Source organism: Esox lucius, chromosome 7, assembly GCF_011004845.1.
Source record: "Esox lucius isolate fEsoLuc1 chromosome 7, fEsoLuc1.pri, whole genome shotgun sequence".
In the NCBI taxonomy this organism is placed as follows: domain Eukaryota; kingdom Metazoa; phylum Chordata; class Actinopteri; order Esociformes; family Esocidae; genus Esox; species Esox lucius.
In genome coordinates this window covers 17,362,221-17,380,819 of record NC_047575.1, presented here as the reverse complement: position 1 = coordinate 17,380,819, position 18,599 = coordinate 17,362,221, and the positions used below count along the sequence as shown (strand labels likewise).

Below are 18,599 nucleotides of genomic sequence, written 5' to 3'. Positions count from 1 at the left end.
ACGTCCAAGGTGTTCATCAAATGACGACAAACAGCTCTATTAGACTTAGGATACATATTTTATGGACAGGAAATTGAAAACATTAAAACTGGATGACCTGGCCCTGAAAGAGTGAGAAGAGAAAAGAAAATGTAAGAAAATATATACTACAGATTGCAACATAGAGATTCAAATCCCAACTCAATTGACTCAGAGTCAATACCTAGCACAGTTGCGGTTTTGCCATTAGACCTCTGACAGTATGTTTACCTTTCTCTTCTTGTCTCCTCCCAGTTCAAAGTGTTTGCATCTCTTGATGGGCACCATTCTCTTGGACCGACAGTTGGGCTCCACACACTCTAACCTCAAGACAATCTTTTTTGTAGTTTTAGCCTGCAAGACAAGGGCTTGAACATGTGAAAAGATGCAAAGGAATGTTGTGCTGATTATAAACCAAATCATATGTCAATTTAAGTCCCATCTGTAGAAGGAAAGACTGGTGGTGGGGGGGGGGGAGGGGTCAGGATCACAGACCATTTCCAATCTATATGTAACCGGTTGCTTGAGCGATACAAGTCAACCGAAAACATTTTCATTTATTAATGTAATGACTGTCTAACTGCGCCAAAGCTCTAGATCTGTGCCACAATGCATTGTTTTAGCTGTTTAGCAATGCATTGCTATGATAGACTATATTCTTAACTGGTAGACTCTTGTGATTAAAATAGTACTGTTGGGATCACTGAGAAGCGCCCAAGAAAATATTCAGTGCAGTTCTTTGAAACCATCACCCCCTCTCGTAATCAAAATCCAACATTTCCATTCCATTTCCTGTCTCCACAGCATGCTGTCCAGTTGAAACACTGATTAACTACACAAACTAATAGTAAAAACAAGAGAATTCTGCACAATTAGCAATAAACATGGAGTCCATATGTGCTATTAAACAGACAAATAATAATCTTCAAATTAAAGTAAGTTTACAGGATAGAAAGACTGTAGAGATAAGGGTCATGGTACATTTGTAAAGCATTCCCATTAGCTCAGTTGTTCCCTACTGCTCAGATGGTAGAGTGCAGGCAAATTACAGGTGTCTGCCAAATTACTCAGGAGTTCATTACAGTCCTTCCATACCTTCTTCCTGAAAATAGGCTTGGTCTGGCCACCATAACCACTCTGTTTTCTGTCGTATCTTCTTTTTCCTGAAAGACAGCTAACAAGTTAATGCATACAGAGGTAGTTTACTTCAACACAAATGCATGTTAATAGATAGTGAACTTACCCTGTGCATACAAAGAATCCTTGCCCTTCTTGTACTGCGTAACTTTGTGAGTTTGATGTTTCTTACATTTCTTGCAGTAGGTCCTGCGGGTCTTTGGTACATTTACCTAGATTTAAAGTTAACATTGGTAAATTAATGTACTAAAGGTAGAAAACTAGACAATTTGTTAAGGATTCTGCTCTGATTGTTCAGGTGGCAAATCAGTTTATTTGAATGTTATGTAGCCCTCCACAACCTGCCATCTGTTCCACAGAGACTAATAATAATAAATATGCCTTGGCCAAACAGTAAACTAAATAGGTGCAATATACCACACCCAACATTACTCATCTCACTGCAGTTACACACACTACTCTGAAACTGAGTTTATATACTCATCTCATTCTCACTGTATTCTTATACTCTTATTTCACCAAGTGTAGAAAGAACACATTGCCCTGGAATTAATTAGGGATAACTGCCTTGCTCAGGTGTCAGTTAGGGTTATTAATGAACACAATAGAAAATGTTTCCCCTTGCTGGCTCTGGGGTTCGACATAAATATTCCGGTTGCAGTATTGGTCACACGCCTCTACCCACTAAACTACCTGATAATTATATTGTATATAGTGTGTTTAGTTTCTATTTTTTGTCCATAAATAAAAAATAAAATCACCAAGTACAATTTTAAGTATGCATATTGAAGGCGATTCATATTATACGGTTCCATCGTTTGCTAAATAGGCAGTCTGAGCAACTCTAAATAAATACGTTGCTAGCTAAGTAATCCACATAGAATGCGTTTAGGTTAGCTACTGTAGGTCAATGCACCTCTGTTAGCTACGGCCACAACCAACAAATGAAACGTCATAAAATAGAATAATCAACACATGCGCTAATATATACAATATACATTTGCTTATACTCATATTTCAAACAGTTTTGGAAAGAGCAAGGCTTCAAGACACATACCATGACTACACTCTCCTGATGCAGGAGCCCAAAGGAAGAAAAAATTCAACAGACCCAAGACCGCATGTAGCTGGAAATCGGTACTAACCCGGAAATGTATGTCGTATTTATGAATCAGAAGCAAACAAACGTGAATTACAATAGTGCCCTCTTGTGGTTTCAATCCACATAGCAGACGCAGAAGAGATGATCCTGATCACAGAGTTGGTTTTGAATACCTTTTTGTCTGTATGACTAAAACTTCCTGATGTGCCTATTAATTGATTAGAATGTTGCAATGACAGAATGGAGTGGAACTGCCTTTGAGGTTGAACACCCCCTGGGCCTGGCCCATGATATACATTAAATCCCACACCTCACAGTGTCTATACACCTATCAGCCATAACATTATGACCACCTGCCTAATATTGTGTAGGTACCACCAAAACAACCCTGACCCGTTGAGGCATGAACTCTGAATGTGTGCTGTGGTATCTGGCACCAAGACTTTGGCTTTTAAAGTCCTGTAAGTTGCAAGCTGGGGCCTCCATGGATTGGACCCACAGATGCTTGATTGGATTGAGATCTGGGGAATTTGGAGGCCAAGTCGAACCCTTGAACACGTTGTTGTGTTCCTCAAACCATTCCTGAATTGTTTTTGCTTTGTAGCAGGGCAAATTATCCTGCTGAAAGAGGCCAATGCTGCCAGGGTATATCATTGCCATGAAAGGGTGCACCTGGTCTGCAACAATGCTCAGGTAGGTGGTACATGTCAAAGTAACATCCACATGAATGGCAGGACCCAAGGTTTCCCAGCAGAACATTGCCCAAACCATCACACTGCCTCCGCTGGCTTGCCTCCTTCCCATAGTGCATCCTGGTCCATGTGTTCTCCAGGAAAGTGATGCACACGTACCCGGCTATCCATGTGAAGTTAAATAAAATGTGATTCATACCCATACGCAACAAACTGTGTTCTGACACCTTTCTACCAGTACTGGCATTAACTTGACCTTGTCGACCCTGACCCTCTTCCACTGTGAATTACAATGTATGACCCTCTTCCACTGTGAATTACAATGTATGACCCTCTTCCACTGTGAATTACAATGTATGACCCTCTTCCACTGTGAATTACAATGTATGACCCTCTTCAACTGTGAATTACAATGTATGACCCTCTTCAACTGTGAATTACAATGTATGACCCTCTTCCACTGTGAATTACAATGTATGACCCTCTTCAACTGTGAATTACACTGTATGACCCTCTTCAACTGTGAATTACAATGTATGACCCTCTTCAACAGTGAATTACAATGTATGACCCTCTTCAACTGTGAATTACAATGTATGACCCTCTTCAACTGTGAATTACAATGTATGACCCTCTTCAACAGTGAATTACAATGTATGACCCTCTTCCACTGTGAATTACAATGTATGACCCTCTTCCACTGTGAATTACAATGTATGACCCTCTTCCACTGTGAATTACAATGTATGACCCTCTTCAACTGTGAATTACAATGTATGACCCTCTTCAACTGTGAATTACAATGTATGACCCTCTTCCACTGTGAATTACAATGTATGACCCTCTTCAACTGTGAATTACACTGTATGACCCTCTTCAACTGTGAATTACAATGTATGACCCTCTTCAACAGTGAATTACAATGTATGACCCTCTTCAACTGTGAATTACAATGTATGACCCTCTTCAACTGTGAATTACAATGTATGACCCTCTTCAACAGTGAATTACAATGTATGACCCTCTTCCACTGTGAATTACAATGTATGACCCTCTTCCACTGTGAATTACAATGTATGACCCTCTTCCACTGTGAATTACAATGTATGACCCTCTTCAACTGTGAATTACAATGTTATGACCCTCTTCAACTGTGAATTACAATGTATGACCCTCTTCAACTGTGAATTACAATGTATGACCCTCTTCAACTGTGAATTACAATGTATGACACTTCAACTGTGAATTACAATGTATGACCCTCTTCAACTGTGCTCTGATGGGAGATCTGAGTTCAATGACGTCTGAAATTGTGTCGAAATGTTGACGTAAACTATAGGCTTGTGAGCTTCTACTTGATGTGTTCTAGTACATACCTTCAAAAAGATCTACACCCTTAAAAAAGTTGAGCAAAAATAATTGTATGCATTAAACACAGGTAATGAGCTGTTTTGTATTTAAAATGTGGAATATATAAATTTTCATTAATTATTAAAAATTCTAAAAAAAACGATGCATCAACATCATTACTGTGACAAGGGGAGGGTACACTAAGTACTGAAACCTTCAGAGTCATCTGAGTTCCAGAGGTACAGAGGTAATCTGAGGTCCAGAGGTAGGTCATGTGCTTCCTGGCAGCCTGAGGGCGGTAGTTCCCTTGGAAGACTGACTAAGTACAGCCATAGGTACTGAAGCCTGACAGTAATTTATTACCAGAAATAATTAATATCATTTATAAGATAAGAAATGTTAAAGAAGAGCTTCATGAGTCACCAATGTTCATTACTGGACAAAATTCTAATTAAAAGGGTATGAAAGGGTATGTTGAATTTCCTATGGGCCTTGATGAGAGAAATTGCTAAATTAAGTTGTCATTCATGTTTGAGTTCAAGTGGTGTGATCTAACACAGTGGAGACTGATAAAGTCTGTCTAATGTAGTAACCACCCAATACCACTGGATTTTAATATTATTTAATCTAAAATATTGTATCCTTATTTTACCATATACTATACAGATGACAGAGAACACATATTTTCTGCAAGGAACTAGAAGCAATGAAGGTAAACTGTCTTACACAAGGATAGAGCAACAGATTTTTACCTCATCAGCATGGGATTTGATCTAGCAAACTGAGTGAAACTCACTTACGCTAGGCTACTCTGACACCACTAGGGATTGCTTCTGGTGTCTGGCGGGACGTGGATAATAGGAAAAATCCCTACAATACAGAAACAGACATGCGTATACGAGCATGTGCAAAACATACAACAAACACATATACAACAATGTACACATAGAGTAAGTGACCCACACAAACAAACTGACTGACACACAAGAGTGACAGAGCATGTGGTTATAAGCCTTTTTAGATACCACAGTTATGAAACGCCCTTCAAAGTCAAGATGATTCAAAGACAACATGCATTTTACTTATCTATGTACAACTCCGTTTCCAAAAAAGTTGGGATGTTGCCTAAAATGCTAATAAAAAGAGAATGCAATGATGTGCAAATCATTGATCCCTGTATTTAATTCAAAATTATACAAAGACAAAATATGAAATGTTGATACTGAGAAATGTTATTGTTCAAATATTGAATTTGATGCCAGCAACACATTTCAAAAAGTTGGGAACATGGGCATGTTTACTACTGTGTTGCATCAGCTCTTCTTTTAACAATACTCTGTAAGTGTTTGGGAACTGAGGAGACAAATTACTGTAGTTTTGAAATTGAAATGTTTCCCCATTCTTGCTTGATATACTGTAGGATTTTAGCTGCTCAACAGTTAGGGGGTCTCCTTTGTCATATTTTTCATTTCATAATGTGCTACATGTTGTCAATAGGTGACAGGTCTGGACTGCAGACAGGACAGTTTAGCACCCATATTTTACTATGGAGCCATACTGTTGTAATACGTACAGAATGTGGTTTGGCATTGTCTTGCTGAAAAAAGCAAGGCTTTCCCTGAAAAAGATGTCATCTGGATGGCAGCATATGTTGCTCCAAAACCTATATATATTGTTCAGCATTAATGGTGCCTTTGCAGATGTGTAACGTACTGTGTTCACAGACAATAGTTTTCAGAAGTGTTCCTGAGCCCATGCAGTGATTTCCACTAAAGAATCGTGTCTGTTTTTAATGCAGTGTCACCTGAGGGCCCAAAGATCAAGGTCGTTCAATATTGGTTTTCGGCCATGTTCCTTGCATGCAGATATTTCTCCAGGATCTCTTTTGTTGCCTCTGTCCCAACATTTTTTAAACTTGTTGCTGGCGACAAATTCAAAGTTTACATATATTTTTCAAGAAACAATAACATTTCTCAGTTTCAACATGTTGTCTTTATACTATTTTCTATTGAATGTAGGGATTCAATGAATTGCACATCTTTGCATTCTGTTTTTATTTACATTTTATGCAGCATCCTAACTTATACAACAGGGTTGTATAAGGATCTATTCCGAAACTAGGCATTGATATCTCATAATATACAGTACATCATAACTGACATTAAATCATTGACATTACAGAGTTTAGGTTATGTAGGAGAACAGTTATCAGATATGCTTAGATTAAAATAATATTTAATCAGGCATATGCATTACTCAAAGACTTATGAAAAGCATAAAATCCTCTGTGACTCTACTCAGCTATTCATGTCAGGTCCTGGCTGAGGTGCCTCTAGGCATCTCAATGCGCCTGCGGGTGATAGTCAGGGCCTGACAGTGGCGGTGCCTCTAGGCATCTCTACGCGTCACTTTTGGTTGTCCCCAATTAAGATGAACTAGACATTAATGAAGCAGCTGCCCGGCGTTGCCTGTAATTGGGGATTCTATTTAAGTTAAAGTTATTTATGTCTTTTTTACACACTTGGTCTGTTTGTGTTGGAGTTATACACTTAGTTCTCTGTTGGCGGCTCGCCTTTTGTTGTTTTCTGTTATTTCTAAAGAAGAACGTTAAAGGAAGTATTACAGCTCTGCTCCTCGTGTCCTGTCTGCGTGCCACTGTGACAGTTCATATTATTTGGGTTAAGCTATTTTCCCTTAATATGTAATTTCTAAAATGCTTAACATGTGGAATGATTTTAAGATCACACCATATATCTGTTAATTCCTTTTGGAGTTTTAGGACCTCCTAATGACACATTTTATTGTGTCACTGCCTCAGGGGTTCATTCATGTACATTTTGATTGTTGATTTACAGACTATATCATTAGACAAAGATTAAACACCTACAAAAGGAGCTTTGAGCTCACGGTATTGAACTGACGGAGCGCAATTATTTTTTAGATGGTTGTATAGCCCTAGACAGATCTAGGGCTCTCACTACCCTCCTCCTGATGTCCCCCTGAGATTTCCTTTCCTCTTGGCATGGGGTGTCTTGCATTCATCTGCACGAATAACATAAAACTGACAGGGTTTCTTGTATCTATTTATCTTGTCCAAGCCCTTTTCTAAAGATCCCTCCCATTTGGTACCGAATTATAAACCAGATTCGACTTCAACAGTGCAACTTGGGATTGACTTATTATAGCATCTGAACTAATTCATTTTTAATTTGAGTTCTTCTACACACTTGATTTCCTCTAAACCAACATATGGAAGTGATAACCATAAAGCTATTATGTCAGATAAACTGGTTCTGAATAAGTGAAGATTTGCATGAACACTAAAATATCTACGATTGGGGTTCACATACTTTTAAGTGGCACTGTATATTCTGTATGATCCTATGGTTAATGTATATCATCAGCTAACATGACCCATTATTGGTCAAAGTGATACACTTTTTGAAGAAAATTCTTTATTAAGATTTTATTCAGATTAAAATACAGTAATTAATAATATTACATCACTGCATAGCAGTGCTGTCTGAAAGATTAAGATGGTCAAAAGAACACAAACACTGGACAGAGGAAGAACGTTGCCTAGAAGGCCATCATCCCAGAGTCACCTCTTCACTATTGACATTGAGACTGGTGTTTTGCGGGTATTGTTTAATGAAGCTGCCAGTTGAGGACATGTGAGGCATCTGTTCCTCAAAATAGACAATCTAATGTAAAGCTCCTGTTGCTCAGTTGTGCACAGGAGCCACCCACTTCTCTTTCTATTCTGGTTAGAGCCAGTTTGAGCTGTTCTGTGAAGGGAGTAGTACACAACATTGTACAAGATCTTCCGTTTCTTGGCAATTCATCGCATGGAATAACATTCACTTTTCAGAACAAGAACAGAAGTTATTTGTTTCTGGCCATTTTGAGCCTGTAATCAATCAAATTTTTTCAATCAATCAAATGTATTTATAAAGCCCTTTTTACAACAGCAGTTGTCAAAAAGTGCTTTTACAGAAACACCAGGCCTTAAACCCCAAGGAGAAAACAACAGTAGTGTTGAATTTCAGGGAGTTTTTCCCTAATCAAACCCACAACTGCTAATGCTCCAGATCCTCAACTAGTCTAAATGCCAGTTTTATTGCATCTTCAATCAGTTTTCACCTGTGCTAATGTCGGCCCGGAAACAATGCTCAGGCAACAAATTACAATTTGGGTCCTTTTATTTGGATAGTGAATAGGAAAAAGTTCAAATCGGAATAATGTCCACTAGATTGCGCACAGCTCTCCTAGTGTCTGACGATTTAAATAAACTCAAATAATTTTATTATTAAATAAATACATATAAAATAAAACAGTACAAATATACAGTAGTGGCACTTTCTATAAACAATACAAAGAATAACATTAGTCCTCTTAACCACGTACTTACACATAAAATTGTTATTTATTTGAAAGGGCACGATCAGCTCCTCTTTGAGGTGACTCACGTTCTTTTCCCCACACGTGCCCTGGTTCGCTTTATTCAGTTCCCATTCTCTCTAAAGTACATTACACATTTTAAATTAACGTCGGATCAACTTTACCACGGTAGAACAATATACAATTGAATCAATATAACTAGATTACAGCGTTGTCAAGTCCGCTTATAATACGCTTATTTTGTTTTGAAGTCGCTTGAAATAATCTCGAGTCGGGGTTTGCGGTTTTCTGGGACTGTTTTAAAAGGTTTGGTCGCTTATTAGGAACATCTGACAAGCAACTTCGTTTTTGTACATTTATGGTCGCTACTTTCCCTAAATCCACTGACTGACACTGTCTGCTTTACTACAATTCGCTCTACTACAAATCCCACGTGGATCTTTCCTGCCCCGACCTCCCTCCCATTGGCGAAAAATCAAGTTAGAATTAAGCAAGCGATGTTACAAGTTCCAACGTTTGTCTAATGCACCGAGCAACACAGCGTCATCCTGAACATTTTAATTATTGTGACATGGCACCAGAGAACTACGTCGTATGAGTTATGAATAATATAAGCAAAAATATAGTCAGACAAAAAATAAAAAATAAACATATACATAACACTGCACACTAACAGCAGTTTAAAAGAGTGTACTGTAAACTATCAGCAATCTGGGTATTAGTCTATTATTGATTATAGATATGGCAAGTAAGACAGTAATATACATAACAATGTAAACTAGCAGCAATTTGGTAGAATTATTGAATATTATAGATACATATGAGTGTAATAAGCTAATGAATGGTGACATAGCACATTACAACCACATAGTGAGAATTAAGAAAAATATAAACACAGCAAAAATATAGCAAAATCAGAAAGCAGTGGCTTCAATAGTATACATAACACTGTACACTAGCAGCAGTTTAGAGAGTGCTGTAAACTAGCAGCAATATTGGTGGTGGTATTGAAATTATAGATAGGCCTATGGCAAGTATGGCAATAATATACATAACAATGTAAACTAGCAGCTATTTTTGAAAGAGTAGGATGGAGAGTATGAACAGTATGGTAGAAGTATTGAATTTTATAGACACAGTACCGCAGTGATGATGAGTCATCATTCATGACATTAGATGACATAGCACTAGATACATTTCCACAAACGATGACGCCAACAAAGTGGTCCAAGCATGGCAAAAAGTACAACAATGACTGTGTACATCAAGTGGTCCATGATGACAGTAGAGCTCTGTGCAGGTACTGCAAAGCAGAATCTATTATTACAGTTTATAACAAAAAACAAGCATTACATAGCCTATTTGTGTGTGTGTGTGTGTGTGTGTGTGTGTGTATATATATATATATAGCCTACTAATAGCAGATACATGTACTAATGTATTTTATGCTCCACATTAGTGCTCCTGTCCCCTCGTTTTCCATCTCTCCTCCATAATCTGCTGGCAGGTGATCAGGGATGAGTGGATGGTGCCTGGACTCCATATCCGCGTTGTTGACGTTTGATTATTTTATGTAAAGAATTATTTGCTTGTTGATGTTAAAATACATGTTATGCGTTTCAAACTCTGAGTGGCTTCAATTTAATATGTTGCAGGTTCATTCATTGCCCGTAACACGCTGACAGTATTGGGCTCGTTTATTTGGGCTTGTTTGACTCGCGAGAGTTGGCAACACTGCTACATAATATCCCTGTAACTGAACGTTTGAAAACGAACCCAACTTAACATTTTGCTTGGTGTGATGATGGTGGTTCACTAACAGAATCCTTTATCATCCATCAACCTTGACCATAAATAGCATCAACAAAACTTCTGAATCTCCTCCACCTTTTTTTTCAAATCCTTATAGGCGCTGCGTGATTACGTCATCTTCTTAGTGGTTAAACCTAGAAAATGGTACCTGACAATGCCCAAATACATACGCAATTTCCACCCGGTTACACTAATGTAATTGTAAAAGGGTTTGCTAATGATCAATTAGACTTTTAAAATGATAAAGTTGGATTAGCAAACACAATGTGCCATTGGAACACAGGAGTGATGGTTGCTGATATCCATACGATTCTGTTGAAAATCAGCTGTTTCCAGGTACAACAGTACAAATGTTTGTGCACGAAAATGTGAATATCTTAGTTTGTTTGAATGTTGCTAATACACATTCAGTAAATGAGTGAAGTGGTCCATTAATTCGATTGAGGATAGAAAAAGAGAACTATGTACAAGAGGCATTCATAACCTAACTATATACAATTGGTGTTAACAAAGGAATGTCTATTGCATACTACAGTAATATCTTGATAACCTGCAGTTGGAATGAGATCAATAGAATTAGTAATTTCAAGGGATTGGAAAGAGGATGGAAATCATTTGTATTGTTGTATATAAATTATAACTAACCCGGTATCGGGTCGCGGGGGCAGCAGCTCCAGCTCCAGCAGGGTCAATTAATGTTGTTTAAAATTGACTAAAGTTACTTTTCCTAACATCATGCCTGACCTACTCTCCATCCAAGCCTACCAGCCGCAGACAGACAAAGACGCACTAGCATCATTGACCCCTGACATGACCTCATACTCCAAAGTCAATTAATGCCCAGCCAGAGGCCACCTCTGAGCCCAACAGTCGGAAAGATGGAACCCTCCAACATACAATCCAACGTGGTAATGACAAGTAGCATTCTTGGAGGGCATGTTCCCTTCTGCACTGTCTATGATTCAAAGCAACCTCTTCTGTCAGTTCAACGTCAACACCAGCAGTCAAAATGCTACATCCAGTCTGTCTAAGTGCTGTGAGAGTCTGTGGGAGTTCCTTAATGATTCATGGGCTAATGAAAGCCTAGGAGCTAAGCCTTGCGTTAGGGTTGATTTACATCGCTCCCCATACTTGCATCGTAGTGAAAAGCAAGATTAGATTAAATGTAGGGTTGTATATAACTCTGTCAGCTTGACTGGGTTACGTTGAGTAACAATTAACCGAGAAACAAATCTTTACATTAGAGTACAAAGACACAAACACACATGGACATGCCTCATGCAAGCAAATGCACATAAAGCACAGAAATATATATATATCCACACATGCACTGAGGAGTCAGATACGTTATATTATGCGAATGCATTCATGCACAATACATCACATTACATATAGTACATTAATATGTACGTATTCGTTATATAAAAGGTTCATTCATCTTGGTTCATGGTATCTGCAGAGTCAAGGCTAAAAATATTGTCTTTGGTAAAACATTTCCTATTGTTCTTTTGTGTTATGTTAAAACATTTCAAAACAAACTAACTTTTGGCTGGTTTACAATACTGTTTATATCCTTGCATGACTTCTGTTTGGTATGTACGCATTAAAAACCTAGTGAGAGCAACAGGCAGAGACTTCCTATGGATGTTTTATTTAAAATCTTGACTTTAACGACAGAAGGACTAAAGCAACTTTTTAATTCAGTTTAATTCAGTTTAGAATGGGACTGTTTGGGATTGGACTTACTGCATGGCCACTTACGACTTCAACCCAATCATCAAGAATGTTGATGACAAAGGAGTGTTTGGCCATTTTTCCACTGACAATTAGACCATTTTCAGGGAGGAGGTCAGAGCACTGGCAGAGTGATGCCAGGTAAACAACCTCTCCGGCGATGTCAGAACTAAGGAGCTGATTACGGACATCATGAAAGAGCACGCTCCGTTACACATAGACAGGGTCCATGTGATGAGAGTGCAAAGTGTCAAGTTCCATTTGCGTGGACATCACTGAGGAACTAGCTTTGTCCAACCACAGCAACACTGTGGTAGAGAAGACACTCCAGTGCCCTTTCATCCTCAGACAGCTAAAAAATTGAAATTCCCATATGATCAAAAGGAAACTACTACAAATAACCACGAACAAGACAGGAATTCCCTGGGCCTGGTTCAAAATATTCCTTTTTGCCCAACACTATAGTTGACATGAATAAACTATTGAAAAACCAATAAGAAGTTTGGGAAAAATAAAACATTGCCTAGTGAATAAATATTTAAATATCAAGATTATTGTGAATATCGGTTTATCGTGACACCCCTAATTGAAACTGAGTCATTTTAATATTTCTTGAAGAATATATGCCCACATTGAATTTGATGTCAGCAACACGTTTCAAAAAAGTTGAGACAGAGACAATAAAAGTTGTTCAATACAAAAGACTGAACCTGCTGGAATATCAAACAGCTATTTAAGTCAATTGGCAACATGTCAGTGACATGATTGGGTATTAAAAGATCATTCCAGAGAGGATGGGTCCGTCAGAAATGAGGATGAGGAGTGAAGGACTGCATGTTTCTCAATGTAAAATTGCATATTGGATGGACATGATCTTCAGGCCCTCAGACGGCACTACATTAAAAACAGACATGATTCTGCAGTGGAAATCACTGCATGGGGTCAGGAACACTTCTGACAACCATTGTTTATGAACACAGTATGTCGCTGCATCCACAAATGCAATGTACACTTCAACTGTGAGAGATGGAATCTAAAACTAAAATCCAGAAAATCACATTGTATGATTTTTAAATAATTAATTTGCATTTTATTGCATGACATAAGTATTTGATCACCTACCAACCAGTAAGAATTCCGGCTCTCACAGACCTGTTAGTTTTTCTTTAAGAAGCCCTCCTGTTCTCCACTCATTACCTGTATTAACTGCACCTGTTTGAACTCGTTACCTGTATAAAAGACACCTTTCCACACACTCAATCAAACAGACTCCAACCTCTCCACAATGGCCAAGACCAGAGAGCTGTGTAAGGACATGAGGGATAAAATTGTAGACCTGCACAAGGCTGGGATGGGCTACAGGATGATAGACAAGCAGCTTGGTGAGAAGGCAACGACTGTTGGCGCAATTATTAGAAAATGGAACAAGTTCAAGATGACGGTCAATCTCCCTGGGTCTGGGGCTCCATGCAAGATCTCACCTCGTGGGGCATTGATCAGTCCAGAACTACACGCCAGGACCTGGTCAATGACCTGAAGAGAGCTGGGACCACAGTCTCAAGGAAAACTATTAGTGACACACTACGCCGTCATGGATTAAAATCCTGCAGCACACGCAAGGTCCCCCTGCTCAAGCCAGCGCATGTCCAGGCCCATCTGAAGTTTGCCAATGTCACAAGTTGTGTAGTGGTGGAGAGGAAAGGAACCAGGCGCAGGCAGAGCAGTCAATGTCGTATTGTAATATAAATGAACACTTAGCACTGAAACACTGAACGAAACCAAAACTATGAACCAAAACGGACTACTCACTATGTACAGAAATCAACGTAGACATGCAATAATGACAGACAAGTGAGGGGAGCCGAGGAGAAACATTTAAACACATACTAATGACTTGATTGGGACCTGGTGTGAATGACAATTGGAGACAAGACAAATGAAGGAGTCCAGGGTGAGTTCATGTACAAACGGGAAACTAAGAAGAGCAGGAGAGGACGGAGCTGTCCGTCACCTCACCGTCACAGCCAATGACCATCTGGATGATCCAAAAGAGGAATGGGAGAAGGTCATGTGGTCTGATGAGACAAAAATAGAGCTTTTTGGTCTAAACTCCACTCGCCGTGTTTGAAAGAAGAAGAAGGATGAGTACAACCCCAAGAACACCATCCCAACCGTGAAGCATGGAGGTGGAAACATCATTCTTTGGGGATGATTTTCTGCAAAGGGGACAGGATGACTGCACCGTATTGAGGGGAGGATGGATGGGGCCATGTATCGCAAGATCTTGGCCAACAACCTCCTTCCCTCAGTAAGAGCATTGAAGGCCGGTTGTGGCTGGGTCTTCCAGTATGACAACGACCCAAAACACACAGCCAGGGCAACTAAGGGGTGGCTCCGTAAGAAGCATCTCAAGGTCCTGGAGTGGCCTAGCCAGTCTCCAGACCTGAACCCAATAGAAAATCTTTGGAGGGAGCTGAAAGTCCGTATTGCCCAGCGACAGCCCCGAAACCTGAATGATCTGGAGAAGGTCTGTATGGAGGAGTGGGCCAAAATCCCTGCTGCAGTGTGTGCAAACCTGGTCAAGAACTACAGGAAACGTATAATCTCTGTAATTGAAAACAAAGGTTTCTGTACCAAATATTAAGTTCTGCTCTTCTGATGTATCAAGTACTTATGTCATTCAATAAAATGTAAATTAATTACTTAAAAATCATACAATGAGATTTTCTGGATTTTTGTCTTAGATTGCGTCACTCACAGTTGAAGAGTACCTATGATAAAAATTACAGACTTCGACATGATTTGTAAGTTGGAAAACCTGCAAAGTCGGCAGTGTATCAAATACTTATTCTCCCCACTGTATGCTGCAATCCAGATTACGTATTTTCAGGGGAAATCTTTTCAACAAGACAATGCCAAACCACATTCTACATGTATTACAACAGCATGGCTGCGTAGTAAAAGAGTGGGTGTTCATTGACCTGCCTGCAGTCCAGACCTGTCCCCCACTGAAAACATTTGGCGCATTATGAAATGAAAAATATGACAAAGGACACCCTGAAATGTTGGCAAGCTGAAATCCTATATCAAGCAAGAATGGGAATACGTTTCACATTTAAATCTGGGGCACCAGTGGTGGACCTGCCAATTCTGGTGTTCTCTGGTGAATGCCAATCGAGCTGCACAGTGCTGGGCTGTGAACACCTCAAACCTTTTTCCAGTCTTCCCCTGCCCAATGTCTGTATTCTTTTGCCCATCATAATATTTCTTTTTTATTGGCCAGTCTGAGTTATGTTTTTATTTTTTTTGCAACTCCGCCTAGAAGATCAGGTCTTCACTGTCCTCACGTTTGGAATTGAGACTTGTGTTTTGCAGGTACTATTCAATGAAGCTGCAAGTTGAGGACTTGTGAGGCGTCTGTCTGTAGTGAGGACTTGTGAGGCCTCTTTTTATTCTAGTTAGTGCCTGTTGGTGCTGTTCTGTGAAGGGAGTGGTACACAGCATTGTATGAGATCTTTAGTTTCTTGGCAATTCCTTGCATGGAATAGCCTTCATTTCTTAGAACAGGAATAGACTGATGAGTTTCAGAAGAAGGTTTTTTGTTTCCGGCCATTTTGAGCCTGTAATTAAACAACTGCTGAGGGTCCAAATACTCAACTAATCTAAAGAATGACTGTTTAATTGCATCTTTAATCAGTGCACCAGTTTTCAGCTGTGCTAACATAATTGGAAAAGGGTTTTCTAATGATCATTTTATCTTTTAATATGATGGACTAAGATTAGCAAACGCAATGTGTCATTGTATCACAGGACTGATTGTTGATGATAATGGGCCTCTGTTCGCCTATGTAGATATTCCATTAAAAATCTGCTGTTTCCAGCTACGATGGTCCTTTACAACATTAACAGTGTCTATGTTATTTTAATGGACAAATCAAGGACATTTTGAACTGACCCCAACATTTTTATGGTAGTCTATGCTCTCATCTGTTTCCTAGGAAATTGAACGCTCAATAAACTTGATTAAAAGGTGATGGACATTTTCAGAGTAGTACTACCTCTACATTTCCATTAATAGTCAATGTTTCTGGTATGGTTGCTAGTCATCCTGTGAAAGAGTCCTGAATCCATTAAATTTAAGAAAGAGGTCTGGAGAACATAGCATAATCTGCTGTTGTTTCACATGGATGTCCTCGTGTGGAGATAATAAAAATCGAAGACTGTTTATGCCTTCACATTGGTAAATTGCACTTAATGATAGCTGATAAATTATATTATGTGAATGCAAACACACTTATTTTATGGCATAGTAACCCTTAGGTTATTAGGTTTCATTATAAATAAAGGTTTAAATAACAATAAAATTATAAAAAATATTATAAACAATATTTAAAGTTTAGGGTGGGATAAAATCTATAATCTAGGAAATGGCACCCTCTGGTGCCGGGTTAGCTACCTACTGTAGCTCTAACGGGAAGAGCAGAACACCACAAATCCAAGCAATTCGAAGTACCACATTCCAATCTCTGACAGATCATCTACAAATGGAGAAAATTCCAGATGACTGGCAATCTACACAGGACAGGTGGTCCCACCAAAATCCAGGCCAAGAGCTGAATAAAAGATGCTCATAGAATTCTGTTAGATCCCTGGGGTAACATCAAGGGATCTGTAGGCCTCTCTTGCCACAGTCAATGTTGAAATGCATGAAACGACAGTCAGAAAGAAACTACAAATTTGGCCTCTTGAAAAATAATATTAAAACATGACTGACGTTTGCCAGAAAACATAAAGACCAAAACTACTGGAACAATGAGCTTTGAGTCAGAGGTGGAGTTGTTTGGCCTCAATGCCAGATGCCATGTTTGGGGAAAGTGAAACAGAAGGACCTTATACCAGCCAGTGGAGGCAAGGTAACCTTAAATGAGGAGATTAGGCTCATATTAATGTCTAGACTGGAGTAAAGGTCCAGGCCAGATATAATCTATATACTCCAGTTTTGGATGTGTATATACAGTGGGGTGTATTTGATACACTGCCGATTTTGCAGGTTTTCACACTTACAAAGCATGTAGAAGTCTGTAATTTTTAACTCTGAGGATCTTGGGCATACAGCCCCAGGATTTCTGTTGGTATTGCACCTGCGTATGCTTACACTCAAGGCCTACGGAGACATGCAAGTATAGAGCAAAAGTACACAGGATATGTGCGGCATCCATCCTGCATATGCTTACATGTACTTAGCTTGAAATATCTTTGGGCCTTAAGTGGAATGGAATTAGACATATTAAACCCAATGTGAAAAAACATTTCATTTCTTCCATTCCAACCACTAATATTAGCCCATTCTCCTCAATTAAATTTCCCTGGACTCCACTGATACCAGCTATAAAGCATGGCGGTGGTGGCTTTATGGTTTGGGGCTGCTTTGCTGCCTTAGGGCGTGGTCAACTTGTCATCATTGATTCCACCATGAAATCCATATTGTACAAGATAATTCTTGAGGAGAATGTGAGCTCATCTGCAAAAAAACTAAAGCTGAAACGAACATAGATCTTGCAATGGAACAATGATCCAAAATCCTACAACAGAATGGCTCAAAAAGTCATGCTGTGTTGGGAAGCGGGCTGTGAATGTAAGAAAGCTTTTGAACATAAAACAGTTGAAGCAGTACTGATTCCATCGTATAATCTTTCAGTTTTATTTGTTAAATTAGGTTACGCTCAAATGTCCATTCTGAAGATTCCATATGCATATGTCCAAATTGTGCAAAAAATCCCTTCCCAGGGATGTACTTACTTTTTCACATGACTGTAAAGGAGTGTAATAGATCAGCTTATTCTGTAATGTAAATGTGTTCCTCTAAAATAGACAAGGAAGTGTTGTAGGTAGAGAATTACAAAAAGTGTATAATATATTATCATAAGCAACACTGGAGATGCATTGGTATTTGGTGGCTTAGATAAAAACAATATAAAGTTATATGAAATGATTTTGTATCACAAATATGGTTAGGGAGCTACATTTAAGTGTTGAATCTTTGATTCTGTTTAGACATACTGTTGACGTATATAGTCTCGAATAACTTCCATTTGTCAGTGATGTTGATTGGACAGTTCAATAGTCTTCGCTTTGCATTTACTTGCCCATTGTGAGTTAGCATGATCATATCAGCGTCTTGTGAGCAACATTAAAACAACACTTCCGGGTCACGAAAATTTGGAAAGTATGAAAATAGAAGAGGCCAACATATCAGTTCAAAACTGACATAAATTGAATTTATTAACTAAGGAAATGTACTGTGTCGGAATGGCTGACTAGGAATTGCAGTGCGTGTGTGTGTGTTCTTTTGT

The 18,599-nt window shown here is 38.9% G+C and overlaps 1 protein-coding gene across 1 annotated transcript; it reads right to left on the bottom strand.

Annotated features, from left to right (window-relative positions):
* Positions 1-39: 39 nt before the first annotated feature.
* rpl36a (ribosomal protein L36A) lies at positions 40-2,324 on the bottom strand. The gene is made up of 5 exons (XM_010895437.4): positions 2,213-2,324; positions 1,262-1,367; positions 1,114-1,181; positions 250-372; positions 40-103 (listed from the first exon to the last, which is right to left on the bottom strand). Exons 1-5 carry the CDS (start codon positions 2,213-2,215, stop codon positions 83-85), a joined length of 321 nt encoding a protein of 106 aa, XP_010893739.1. The 5' UTR covers positions 2,216-2,324; the 3' UTR covers positions 40-82.
* Positions 2,325-18,599: the final 16,275 nt, after the last annotated feature.

Excerpts from the sequence above, each read along its gene's own strand:
- rpl36a (XM_010895437.4), bottom strand. Across the intron at positions 373-1,113 it reads AGCCTATTTTCAGGAAGAAG|GCTAAAACTACAAAAAAGAT; the intron begins GTATGGAAGGAC and ends CTTGTCTTGCAG. Across the intron at positions 104-249 it reads GAGGAGACAAGAAGAGAAAG|GGCCAGGTCATCCAGTTTTA; the intron begins GTAAACATACTG and ends TCACTCTTTCAG.